Below are 13,122 nucleotides of genomic sequence, written 5' to 3' on the forward strand. Positions count from 1 at the left end.
TTACTGTATCCTTCTGTTACTTATATTGTGTGTTACGACCATGTTGATTGTAATATATCTGTGATTCACCCACAGCCAAGAACAGAAACATCCCTAAAGTAGTCTGAGGTTACTCAGTATACTTTTAGAAATTGTAATAATAATAAGGTGAATCTTTATTATTGTGTGATAACTGTTTTAGTGGAAAAATGACTAACACAACACAAATATAGTTGATGTGCAGTATAAGAGAGTATATTTGGTTTTTAACCTCCCAGTCCATTACGTTGGCTTTAATATGCTTCTGTATTGATTATGTTTATGTGCAGTCATCAGTATTTTCTGAATTATAATTTTGTCATGAAATTGCAATTTATTTTCTGCATTAAAAAGTCTGTATTTGTTTAAATAAAGCTACATTAAGCTGAATGTGCGTGTGTGCTATTCCCGAGATGTTTACAACATAAATTTACATGTTTCAACATCCATGTATTTACACAGTTGATAGAGAGTTCCACTTTTATTTACACAAATTACATATTACAGCCCTTTTGGTGTCTTTGGTTTGTGCCTCTGTAAATCATACACAAATTAATTAATACATAAAAACAATATATTAACTTACAAAAAAAGATTTGATTTGTACAGTGTCAGTAGAAAATAATCAACTATAAACGCATCTGTTTGCTCCACGCTGTGTGCTGTCAGTCCACAGAGTTCACTCTGACAGTCACACTGAAATCCTGAAATCAGGGTGTGAAGATCAAATCAGCAGTTTCAGAGGAACACCTGGATGTAACAAGTCAAGTCTTATTCATGCCTGCACAAACAGACACTAAAACCATTACATGTCTCTACATCAACATTGATGGAACTCCAGTCTGAAATGGCACCAAGAGTAAGAAGCCTAGAAACCTTGCTGGGATGTTTGTGGAGTGGTAGTGGTTTCACAAAATGGACAGAAAATCAAAGTAGGACTAGTGGAGAGGAATCCCAACCTGTTCATGCGATCGTTTTCATTTAACATAAAATCAGTGACAGTTTAATGACTGGACAAAAATCATAGCTGTTTCCTTGGTTCACTACATGACTCATCGAATTCAATAAAGCTCATCATGTGATCATGATCAGTTAAAAACTGTATTCCAGCTATCAGTTCAGCTTCGGTCAATTAATGTATTTACTGATGATCATATGGAGGTCTTTTTGGCGCATATCAGGTCCTCGTTGTACACCACGCTCCACATCCTGAGCAGCTCCTGCGCGCTCAGTTTGTGCACCACAATGAGGCTTTTATAAAAGCATGGCTCGCTGTTCATGGGGCTCACCCTGCGTCTGGTGATGCCAAAGGTCCTGAAGCCCGGGTGCATGACTGGGGCCAAGTGAAGCTTCTGCAGACACATCCCCAAAAACACATCGTCGATCGGGTACAACTCCAGGTCCTCCGAGACCACAAAGAGCTTCCTGGCCATTTGGGAGGACATCAGAAACCCCCCACCTCCAACATAAGGGGGATATGGCTTATCGTACAGCTCTTTGGGTATGTAGTATTTGCTCTGCCGGTTTCGGATAGGGATCGCCTTGGAGATGGTGTCCCCAATAAACAAGTCGGCTTCCTTGTGCTCCTCCACCTTGAAGCCGATGAGCTCCAGCAGGTTGTGCGTGTTCACGAACACATCGTCGTCTCCTTTGAATATGAACTGCACATCAGAGCAGTAGATGTTAAACCATTTGAGAAAGTTCACCTCTTTCAGTGTCAGGTTGAAGAAGGTGTCCATAAAGTCCCACTGGAGGATGTCCCCGTAGATCCTGTCCTCGTACTCGATCAGTTTCTGGAGGTTCTTGGTGTCTTTGCCTGTCGTCGGACTTCCCAAAAGAAATAAAGTCTTGATTTTCTTCCCACCCAGCGTGTGCTCCTTACCCCAGGTTTTACGCACCGCCTCCCGCCGGTCGTGCTGCTCGATAACGGACTTCACCACCATGAGGAGGTGCACCTCTCCATCCGTGCATTTCTCCGGGTGGTTGAGGATCATGGGGAAGTACCTGCAGTGTCTGTGCAGAACAAACTGGTGAAATCTAGGGTCCAAGCGCCGGAACCAGTCTTGGTTCTTCACCGACGCGTCCTCGCTGCAGTTGATAACCTGCGCGTCCCAGAGAGCCGGAGTCCGATTGGAGACCCGTTGCGCATCCAAATCGTTGCCAATCGCTGGAGTGTCCGAGTTCACCAAACTATTTTTCACGACTCCCTTCTTGAATGAAAAACACTCGGAGCCGCACCAGGAGGTATCCCTCATGTGTTTGACTCCCACTCCATCCTTTTCTGCCACTTTCAGCTTGTGGATCATGAGAAAAGACGCAAACACCAGAGACAGGCTCAGCAGGGGTTTTAGCAGACCGACCCGCTTTCTCCGAAAAAGGTTATCCATGGCTCTCACAGACCCTCAGACGATGAACCTTTTGCCTTCATAGTTTTTCACAACTGTGCGTCCGTCCCTGATCAATTGGTCCCCATAGGTCGCGTCCCCGACTACGTGAGAGCGCTGACACTGAAGTGGCCCCGGGGCATCCTTTGCCCATGACGGCGCTTAGTGGAGTCACATGTCGCCTCTCGGCGCAGAGAGGTGATGCATGATACGCAATATGCCCTGCAGCCTCTACCTCTCCTTTTTCTTTTTCTCTGCCCTCCGTCTATCACAGACAAACTGGAGACCTGTTGCACGAGACCTCTCTCTCCCCACCCCTCTCACCCAATATCTCCTCCCCCCTAATGATCCACACTGATCTGGATCAGCAGGCTTTCCATTTCTCACACACCAGGTGTCCACCCCTATGGAAGCCAGGGCATCAAGATAGATAGATAGATAGATAGATAGATAGATAGATAGATAGATAGATAGATAGATAGATAGATAGATAGATAGTCACAAATTCAATACAACGGGAATTATTCAGAAATAGTGTAAACATCCAACTTTTAAAAAGTTTATTAAACGTTACACACTGCATAATATGGTTATGTACAACTTAACCAGGGAGTGCACAGCAAAGGCATAATAAAAAAGGTCACTGATTTCACGGCAGCGTTATACCAATAAGAAATATTTGCTTTAATTGACAAACAATCAAAAAATGGTATCCATACAGGATAGAAATGCGCAGAAATGTACAGGTGTTCTGCTCTGAATCTTTTCAGAATTTTAAAATAAATATTTAATCTAATTGTGACACTCCGAACTTTTTTCCCCAATATAACGGTTCAACTATCTCAGTGTATTATTAGAAAGAGTACAACATCTAATTGGAAAAGCAACTTGACAAGTTTTACAACAGGATACCTCAGCATCATGCAGCATTCTTTACGCTCCCACACAGGCGGATTTGGAAACTCTCTCCCGCCACCTTGTGGACATTGTGTGGAATAACGTCACCTCACATGACTCAGTTGAAACTAAAATAATCAGAAGTGAACTAAAAACAGCATTATTCTCACACACTTTTCACACTCACACGGACACATGTGGACCTGTCATCACATGTAATGTGCGTTTACGTTTATGAGGGACCATGTACAATAAAAAAACATAAATGTTGCCATTTCATGCATTGTACCAGAGTTAGCCTCAGGCTGATTTACATCCGCAAAAACAATAACAACAAAAAAACTAACAAAAAAACTAACAAAAAAAAACAAACAAAAAAAACAAAACAAAAACAAAACAAAAAAACCTCACGAGCTGCGTCAAGCGCACGAGTGAGCGAGCGCGCAAAAAGCGGAAAATGTGGGGTTGCCCTTTCAAAATAAAAGAATTCCATAAGCACGAAAACTACGCATGTGTGTATTAAGCTTGAGAAACATTAAAATCACGAATCGTCGTGTTACAGTGAACGCATACAAACAAAGCTTGTGAATAAAACACCCAGTCAAAGGGAGTACAGACGAGATGATTTGACCTCTGACTGAACCTTAGCCGACCGGAAACCACACTGAGCGAGGCGACGACGCCACATATCGTTCAATTACACCACTTGTTTGTAGCTAGCAGCCAAAGCCGGCTGCCCTGAACGCTAACAACGAACAAGGTAGACCAAACTTTAAATATCAGGAAAAAACCCACAGACACATTACACCGGCAAATGGTGCACAAGGTAAGTGTTTAACCAGGTTATTGACGACAGACAGCTAGTATCCGATAGCTCGTAGCTATCACGCTAGCTTTATTAGCTCGTAGTCGATATGTCGACGTCGTTTTTCCGGCTCTAGTTAAATCTGAGCTGTTTCCGTAAGCTGCAGGTTTGTGGTGTAAGCACAGCATGGATAAGGTGGCACATTTGTAGATGAAGATGTGACCCACCGTACTCTCATCTTTATTATTAACCGGCGATACATGAGAGTATAAATTGTCGACAGCTCAGTCACTTTACTGGACAAACAGAGGTTGTTTTAACAGTAACAAACAATTATAACTAAACTCGGCTAAAACAGCGTAAATGTACCGTTCATTGAGTAAAAGCCTGGAGTCATGTCGTGGTGTTAAATCGACAAACTTTTGGGTGGAGTTTGGTTGTTGGAGGGTAATCTGAAGACAAGATGTCTTTTAAAAAAAACATCATTAAACCACGTGTTGTCACTGATAAGGTTAGGTGGTTAGGTATAGAGCAGAGGTCAGTATAATAATGTCACTTTGCTGACACATGTGCAGCAGAGATGTGACTAAAAGTATGCATAACATCCTTAATGTGCTAAAGGCAGCCACACAGGATGGACATACCATCTGAGAGAAGCCAGCTTTATGTGTCTGCTGCCGCGAAACACTTCTAACATCTCCATGCTGTTGGAGTTAGACTGTGAAGCTGGCTCACAGGGCCTGTGTTTTGGAAAGTTAATCAGTGAACAGTTGTTAAGCAGGGGCCTCGGATGTGCTGGTATGATGACAGCTGCCTCCCTGCTGATCGAAATCATGTTGACTGGTTGCTATAAAAGCCTCAAAAGGATTAAAACGCACCCCATTGTGCTGCTTTGCAGATGTCTCGTCAACTTGGCAGCCTGAAGCCCAGAAAGAGGAAAAGCAGTGGTGAGGTCAAGAGCTCCAGAAAGGTTTGTGTTAACACGTATGATAGATAAACTGAGTGTATCACTTATGTGGAGTAATGTGTTAGGCTTGCTATTGAAAACGTGTGTTGTGAAATTTAAAGTTGACTGTAGCAGACTGTAACATCATCCCAACAGTTTTTTTTTTAACTTGGCGTCACCAGGCTTCTGCTACAAGGAGGAGATGTGTGAGAAGTCCAAAGACACACTTGGCATCGGAGAGCAACGCAGCAGTCAGTGGTTACAGTAAAGCAGACGGTCCTTCGGAGAGACTCTCTCGCATCAGCTGCGAGTGCCACCAGTCTGCAGGCAGGAAGAGATGCTCGGCTTCACCAGAGCCCGAAGGACAGGAGGGCAAAGAAAACGAGCTGAGGATGGGGCTGGGTTTGGACAGCTGCAGGGTAAACGGCACCTTGGACAAACAAGAGCCAGAGGACATGGAGTGTGAAGAAACTGGCAAAAATCTGTTCCCGGATGACGACAGTAATCAGATTCTTCCCGTGGAGCAGTTCTTTGGGAACTTGGATGCTGTACAGGTGAGACAGTTTGGATTATCTCCACAACAGGGACAAACAGAGGCTCAGGTTGGATTAAATTGCCTTGTTGTGGTGCAGAGGAAACATTTCCCAGCTGACGGCCGATTTAGGAGCGGAGGCCGACTTAACATAGATAAAGCAGCTCTCAGATCTGTTGTGTTCTAGTTGAGCTCAACTGCGACTGCTTGTGGCGCCAACTGTTTAATGAATTACAAATTTTTCCACAGGACTTTCCCCAGAGATCGTCAGCGACCTCCACCCGCATTCACAGGGAGAACAGGAGGCGGCATTACTATGCGCGAGAGGACAGCGATGAAGAGGAAGCGGGCCTGGGCAGTATGCAGCAGGACGACAGAGGGGACACTTAGCGAAGAATGACTGTGTTGGACTCAGACTTGTGCCTCTAAGCACAAAACACATCTAGATTAGACTACCTTTTTAGATGTTGCGTTCAATCAACCCTAAAATTTGTCACAAATATACAGTCTGTGTGAAACGACGCTCGTGAGTCGCTGGCGATGAAATTGCCTCCTGCGATGTAAGTAACCCGTCGTTGAAGCTGCTGTCGGCTGACCATCACTTACAGACAAGTCAATATTATCTGGGTATACTGTACTTGCCTTAAACCTGCCTCCAGTACCCACGTCATTTGCTGAAGTGATCGGACAAAAAGTTGAGCATCAGACATATTTATGACTTTAACACTTTCTTGATGGTAGTGTTCAATTTTGACCTGACAAGGACTGTCCACACACAACAAAAATGCTAATTTGAAGCCTGAATATTTTATTTCATTTTTTTTTAAAACATGGATACAGTAACGAGGTTAATATAGTCACATGTGCAGGAGTGCTTGCTTTTATTATTTATTGCTGAATTTCTGCTCACACACACACATCACCGGTTCAGTCATCTTTGGTCTCACCTGGAGGGTGTGTTGGCACGACATTTTTTAGGCACATCGGTCCACGTAACATACATAATGCTACATCATATGAACGCTTGAGGAAGCTCATGTTTTTCAATTGTAAATTGTAAAATTCCCCACGTTGACAGGTGTCAACTTCCCCACTATGAACGAGATGAGGAAGGAGGGTACGCGCGTGCCAAAGAGCAGTTCCATAATGAGCTTCTAATGTCACAAATTCATTGTTTAACATGAATGAGCCATTGTTCACCAAGTGTCTAATATTCCTCCTCACCACATATTTGTGTGCTCATTTTGGCAGCTGCTTCACAAACAACACATCCGTCTGCGTGTGTGTACTGCACATGTATCAGTGCAACTAGTCATTTTCCTGATTGATTTGCAAATATAACACATTTTTAAAAGAAAGACAACCTAAAGACATTAACGTTACTGATGCATCTTCAGTGTAGATGAACTGAGGTTAACAGTAATTGCACTTTTGCTGTGCACATCTTGTAATATTTTGTATATAGCTGATTATTCCGATCATCCAATCAAATGTTTGTTATATTTTTTACTGCCTTATTTATGCAAAATGCTTTTCATAGTCTTCTATGCAACTCTCTGAGTGAGCGAATGCCTCGTCCATCAAGCAGTCATTGTAATCGATTCATGCGTTTTACATCATTGTGCCAACGCGAAGAACAAATAAATGTTTTTCATGATTTCAGGGTTTGTTTCAGTGTGATGACTTGTGTTTAACAGCCTGCTGTCAGTCTGTATTAACGCTCTGCAGGCTGCACCGGCTCAGAAATATCATAACAGGTTTAAAAAAAACAAACAAAGTGAGGTAAAAGGACAAATTCAGCTTGTTGTGGACCTGAGATCATCATTCACAGAACTGATTGTCTAATATTGTTGTCAGAGTTCATACAAACACTAATTTTTCAAAAGTGAAATATTCACAGCAAACGCCTCTTCTTCCCTACGACCTTCTGCTTTCCTTTCTGCGTGTTACCGGCTCGTCTAAAAATCTCCTTGGTGTCACACTGCAGGTTGTGAGCTCCTTTCTTGTGGCACACGATGTGAACTAGCTTTAGGTTTTCCCTGGTGAACAGCATGCGGTAGAAGTAGTTCAGGTTGACGTCAACACTCTTGTGATTCTGTAGAGCGTCCAGCAGAGCGGGAATGACCGTCCTCTTCTTTTCAATCCTGGACACAAGAAGAAGAAATATAGTTGTATGATATCTTCCAATTAATATTTAATGTACCGGTACCTCTACAGCTGCAGCGCCAATGAAACCCTCAAACTTTGTTTATATCAGATCAGATCACTGCCTACCAATGCAGGATCTGACTCTTCAGCATAGTCTGGAAATGACTGGTTTATATGACGCCATATAATAATGCCCATCTTGCTAATTTATCTGATAACAAATGTAACTGATTTGTGTTTGAACTATTTCCATCAACTAGAACCTGCTTTATGCAACAAACTCCCATCATTCTGCCTTGTGGTACTTTATTATTGCAATCTTTAGAAGCATTTTAAGAATTTCTCTCCATCAGTCTGCTAGGAATTTAATTATTCATATTCAGCAGAATAAGGCCAAGACCCTCTCTAACTAGAGCTTTTCTGGCACTTCTTGATGTGTCATTTTGTGCATGAACTTACTCGGTAAGGCGGTTATACCCTTTATTTTATTTTATCACCTGGGGGAGAGGTTTCTGCTCCGACTGTCTCCTGGTGTCAGATAATTCAAATACTTATATGTGCAACATGTATGATGGGGTCAAAAAGGTCCTGAGTGTATTTAAATTGACAGCTAGGCTTGGTTAGCACTATGTGGAGGTGAAATAGTTTTGTGTCCAACCTGTGGTCCAGATTCCATGTGCTGAAGAAAACCCTGCTCTCTTGGCTGCTGTAGGGGTTTATGGAATGAAAAGATGGGCACAATTCCTGGTCGAATGATCCCTGAGGAGAGAAGAAGAGGTGAAAACATGATCAAAAGCAGGTCCAGCTCTTCAGAAAATCACACTACAAGATAGACCTATCGACACTTTGGTATGTGGTGTATATTTCTTCCTGTAATACCTGGCAAGTAAACCATCCTTCCTGAGTACAGAGGCGATCTGGCTCCTCTTCGGTCCTGTCAAAGTAGCTGCCGTTGTTCCTTGCATTCTTCAGCATCTCCGCCAGGCTCCGTGATGCTTTCTCAAACTCTGCCCTGACTTTGGCCTTCTCTATTGTCTTGGTGGCTTCTACCACCTGAGAACAGAGACAGAAAAATGTTAGATGTCATGCCAGCTGGACACCTGAGGATTCATTAACAGAACCGGGTCTTTTACCTCCTTCATGTAGCCTCGTATCCTGCTTTCACAGTTGTACCTCATGTAGGCAGACTTGGTCTTAAATCGAGCGTCAACACCTGAAATGAAACCCCACTTTACAACAAACAGATACATTTGGAGTCGCAATAAGTGTTTATTGGAATATCTTTCTAGGTAACACCCATGTTTTATATTGCTAAATTAGTTGCAATGTCTGCTTTCATATTGTTCTAATTAGAAAATGATTCTGTCGACATCTCAACTGTATAAATCACTTCAGGACCAATGTTACCAACACGTGTGACCCACATGTGATCACTTGTGTCCAGTTCACATCTCTTCAGTCATCAGTTACTGCAACATCCACTCAATATAGGCAGATTTTGGTGGCAGTGGCAGTTTAAACGTAGAGAGTCTGTGATGGGAGACACTTGGTTGTTCACTTTAAAAGTGACAGCTGAGTAAATAATGAAACAAGGAAGAGAAATTCAAACCCTGCATCACCTCTCACATTCACATAGATGACTTATCAAGGTGTCAATACTCGGTTTCGGAAAGTTACAGAAATTGCTGCCACATTTCTAATGTGAGACAGGTGGTCTTATTATTATTATTTTTATTTTGGTGGAGCACACCATGGAGCCTTCATTCAGACTGCTGATGTTCCTTATTTTCAGTTAATTATAAACATTCAAAGCTTCCCAGTTCTCAAACTGAAAGGTTTATTACACCCCACAATATGGAAAATGTGGAACAAACACCAGACTGAGTTTTGTATTTCACAGAGCCTTACTGCAGAAAGAATGTTTGTCCTAAGAGAAGAATGAATGTAAACTTTCATGACCCTCTACCTTTTAGATTATGAGACATCCTTCCCTCCTTTATTTAAGTTCACATTCTGATGAGCATAAACATAACTGAACATGGCCACAGTTCAAGGAGTTTATTGTATTTGTAATTTGTCACGGCAGAAAAAGTGTCAGCGACAACAAGCACTGTCAGTTTATCTTCAAAACTTTTGGACATTGTTGTTATCATTTGTTGAGGTCTGTCATCAAAACTGAATATCATGAAGTAATTTAATTAATTAAGGAATAATGTTTTGACATGCAAAGTATCTTAAAACAAGTATTTCCAGGGTTTTTTTTGTCATTGTGGCTGCAATATGTTGGCATACTGACCCATAAACTAAGCACCTCAAGTGTGGCTATTCTCCATTGAACTTTGTACCTTTGAACCAATCTTCATCGTCCGTTCTGTTCTCCAGGTCGGATCTGTCCTCTAGGTTCTGCATCAGGTCAGTCAGGATTTTACGCCTCTTGGGAGCTTTCTCATCAGATAGGAGCCCTTTCGCCGCTTTGACAATGGCATCGCCGTACAAGCTTGCGCTCAGTAACTGACTGATGTCATACACAACTGGAATTAGAAACACAAGGTTCATAAGGGTGTTTAGAATTAAAACATTTGTCTCGATGTTCTTAAATGTTGTGTGAGGTTGATTCACCTCCTCCGCTCCATGTCTGATCTCGGGAGAGAATAACAAGTTCAGTGTTGTCCGGCAGAGTCTTGAAGTATTCATCCGTCACTTTTGTCCCGTCATCATACAAACAAACATGTGCACCTGAAAGTGGCAGCTGGAAAAGAGGACGACATTAAAAAAAAGTTTAAATTCAAGTGAAAGGTACATCCATTTTAAATGTTCTTTTAATTTTGAAGGACAGCCACAAATACTGAACTTATTCTGTAAAATGTCTCACATGTTGGGGATGCCCACCGTCTCTCACTCATTATCTTACCCGACAACCAGTGTGATATCAATCTATCTCAAAAGATGTGTGCAGAATGTTCAGACAGCCTGGACATGACAGAATCTTTGTAGCTCGTGTTGTTCTTTATAGATATAAATATTATCTTACACCAGAGCTATCTATGACATATGACATTAACGTCATTTGTTTATCTTGTGTTTTGGTACGCTGAGTTCAATCAATATGAAGCACACTTGGTTATATGCATTTTTATTTTTATTTTTAAAGTAACCACATGTTGAAAATGATCTTTAATATGAAATATCTGCCTTGCCACTTTTTTTTGGCATATACATTATATTTATACACACTGGTCTGTGGTAATGTACTGTATATAGCTTTGGTAATAATGTATATATTTTTGTATAGTTGTATCTGTAAGCTGTTACTGCCTCTCTGGTCTGTTTGTGTGCTGCTGCTGCTGTCATGTTAAAGTTCATATAGTTTTATCTAATATGCAGATAACTGTTTCAGGAACATGTGAGCATATCTCTTGTCTGAACATTACGTGAGAATGATTTCCTCCCACAGTTTGTTCAGTCACCGTTATCGTTTTCTATGTGAGGATGACCCGCAGCCAGAGTTCCGTGTGTGTTTGTGTTTGTGTTTCCTTCTCGTCTGTCCACATCCTCAAACAAGAGAAAGCGGAACAACGTTCAAAACTATTCAGGAGCCACATACCTGTAATAACTTGCAGCCCTTTTTAAGTAACTCCTTCACATCCTTTGCTGCAACTCCGTACTTTCTACTGTCATTGCAACTCCTAATTTTGACAGGTTTAATTTTCCCGAAGAGACCAAACATCGCGCTGCTTTCAGTTTTGTACCTGCCGCTTCCGCTCTCTTCCTCTACAGGCTGCAGGCACGCAGCTGCTGCGCTGCTGCCCTCTAGTGTCTGTCCTCCGCCACTGTCTCTGTCTGACGGCGAGGCTCACTCAGTATTCAGATATTTCACTAATACCATACTAAATAAATAAATAAATAAATAAATAAATAAAATTATGATACAAGAAGAGTGTGCAATGAAAAATCGGCCAAGAGTCAGTGAGGTGTACGTTTTACCCTATAACTCTTTCAACAATGCAAAAACTGTCAAATATATTGTGTGTTAGCAAGTTATGAAAAATTACTTTAATGCAAGTACCATATGGGATTATGCTGGCAAAATGTCATGTCTTTCATTTTAGAAGAGAGAGGACAAAAAAAAAAACCTCCCGGACTCTACTGTCATTGCAAACTCTAATTTTCACAGGTTTAATTTTCCGAAGAGACCAAACATCGCGCTCGCTTTCAGTTTTGTGCCTGCCGCTTCCGCGTCTCTCCTCTACGGGCTGCAGGCACGCCTGTCTGCGCTGCTGCCCTCTAGTGTTGTCCTCCGCCACTGTCTCTGTCGACGGCGAGGTTCAACGTAGTAATTTCACTAATACTACATAAATAATAAAAATAAATAAATAATAAATTATATACAATTATACTGCTACTACTACTACTACTACTACTAATTATTATTAAAAGGCTTTTAACTAAATGAAAAAAAAATATTATATTGATATTATTGGGTATTAGGCACATTTATTATATTGATTTACATTAATATAAATTAGTAAACAGCATTTAGTACCTCAGAGTCATCACCTTTATTGTCAATGCTGCATATGTAAGAGCATACGAGAGTATTGAAATTTCGTTTCCCTCTAATCCAAACAACATGAATATAAAATATAAGTAAAATGTAAAAAAAAATAATAAAGATAAAAATATATAAATATAAAAATATATACAAGCTAAAAAGACATCTGTGTGGCAAAATGGCGCAGTGTAAACAGAATTATCAGTATAAATATAAGTATAAGTATGGTGGAAAACAAAATTTCAGCACAAAACAAGTGTTTTGCATTTTGTAATGTTGTGGTCACCTTACAAATGTCATGTCCAGATATTCTGTACTGAGTTTTCTTCATGTTTACATTTAGAAAGTGTTGAGCTACTAGGGGTGTCATAAGAAGTCAATACATTTTGGATCCAGAGGAACCAATCATATAAAAATGTCCCATAACTTATAAAAGCAATAAAAGAGCTGAGTAATGCCCTCAACTTTTCACACCTGACTTGACTTGGCTGTGTGAAGGGCTTCTCCTGAATCATTTCTAATGTCTATTTTGAGCATGTGCAGCATTACTCACATGGAAGCATTCATACTATCTTGGCTGTATCTGACATTTTTGGGAGATTGTCTCTAATGGGGCAGTCGGGGCAGCCATGTCACACAGCAGTTGAATGGATCCCCCTTAATCCCAGACACAGACCACCAGGTGAAAAGAGATAAATAAAGTTTTGGAGCAAAAAGAAAGCCACAGCCAGAATACAGCTTCCTGTAAACTGTAAATAGCTACTACTACAATTACTTTAATAATAATATTAATAATTTATAATATCATATTAAAGTAATTGTTCTGGTTATGTTTATTAT

At 41.1% G+C, this 13,122-nt stretch overlaps 3 protein-coding genes across 3 annotated transcripts; 1 reads left to right on the plus strand and 2 right to left on the minus strand.

Annotated features, from left to right (window-relative positions):
* Window positions 1-13: 13 nt before the first annotated feature.
* Window positions 14-2,691, minus strand: b3gnt7l (UDP-GlcNAc:betaGal beta-1,3-N-acetylglucosaminyltransferase 7, like). The gene has a single exon (XM_010741140.3). It carries the CDS (start codon window positions 2,403-2,405, stop codon window positions 1,170-1,172), a length of 1,236 nt encoding a protein of 411 aa, XP_010739442.3. The 5' UTR covers window positions 2,406-2,691; the 3' UTR covers window positions 14-1,169.
* A 1,139-nt stretch (window positions 2,692-3,830) lies between these two features.
* On the plus strand, window positions 3,831-7,351 carry cxvh1orf174 (chromosome XV C1orf174 homolog). The gene is made up of 4 exons (XM_010741139.3): window positions 3,831-4,125; window positions 5,003-5,074; window positions 5,233-5,604; window positions 5,832-7,351. The coding sequence occupies exons 1-4, from the start codon at window positions 4,114-4,116 to the stop codon at window positions 5,970-5,972; spliced, it is 597 nt and encodes a 198-aa protein (XP_010739441.3). The 5' UTR covers window positions 3,831-4,113; the 3' UTR covers window positions 5,973-7,351.
* On the minus strand, window positions 6,411-11,519 carry dffb (DNA fragmentation factor, beta polypeptide (caspase-activated DNase)). The gene is made up of 7 exons (XM_019270848.2): window positions 11,335-11,519; window positions 10,350-10,479; window positions 10,076-10,261; window positions 8,864-8,943; window positions 8,610-8,783; window positions 8,389-8,489; window positions 6,411-7,726 (listed from the first exon to the last, which is right to left on the minus strand). The coding sequence occupies exons 1-7, from the start codon at window positions 11,455-11,457 to the stop codon at window positions 7,477-7,479; spliced, it is 1,044 nt and encodes a 347-aa protein (XP_019126393.2). The 5' UTR covers window positions 11,458-11,519; the 3' UTR covers window positions 6,411-7,476.
* Window positions 11,520-13,122: the final 1,603 nt, after the last annotated feature.

The sequence above is a fragment of the Larimichthys crocea genome, chromosome XV (genome assembly GCF_000972845.2).
Source record: "Larimichthys crocea isolate SSNF chromosome XV, L_crocea_2.0, whole genome shotgun sequence".
NCBI classification, from domain to species: Eukaryota; Metazoa; Chordata; class Actinopteri; family Sciaenidae; genus Larimichthys; species Larimichthys crocea.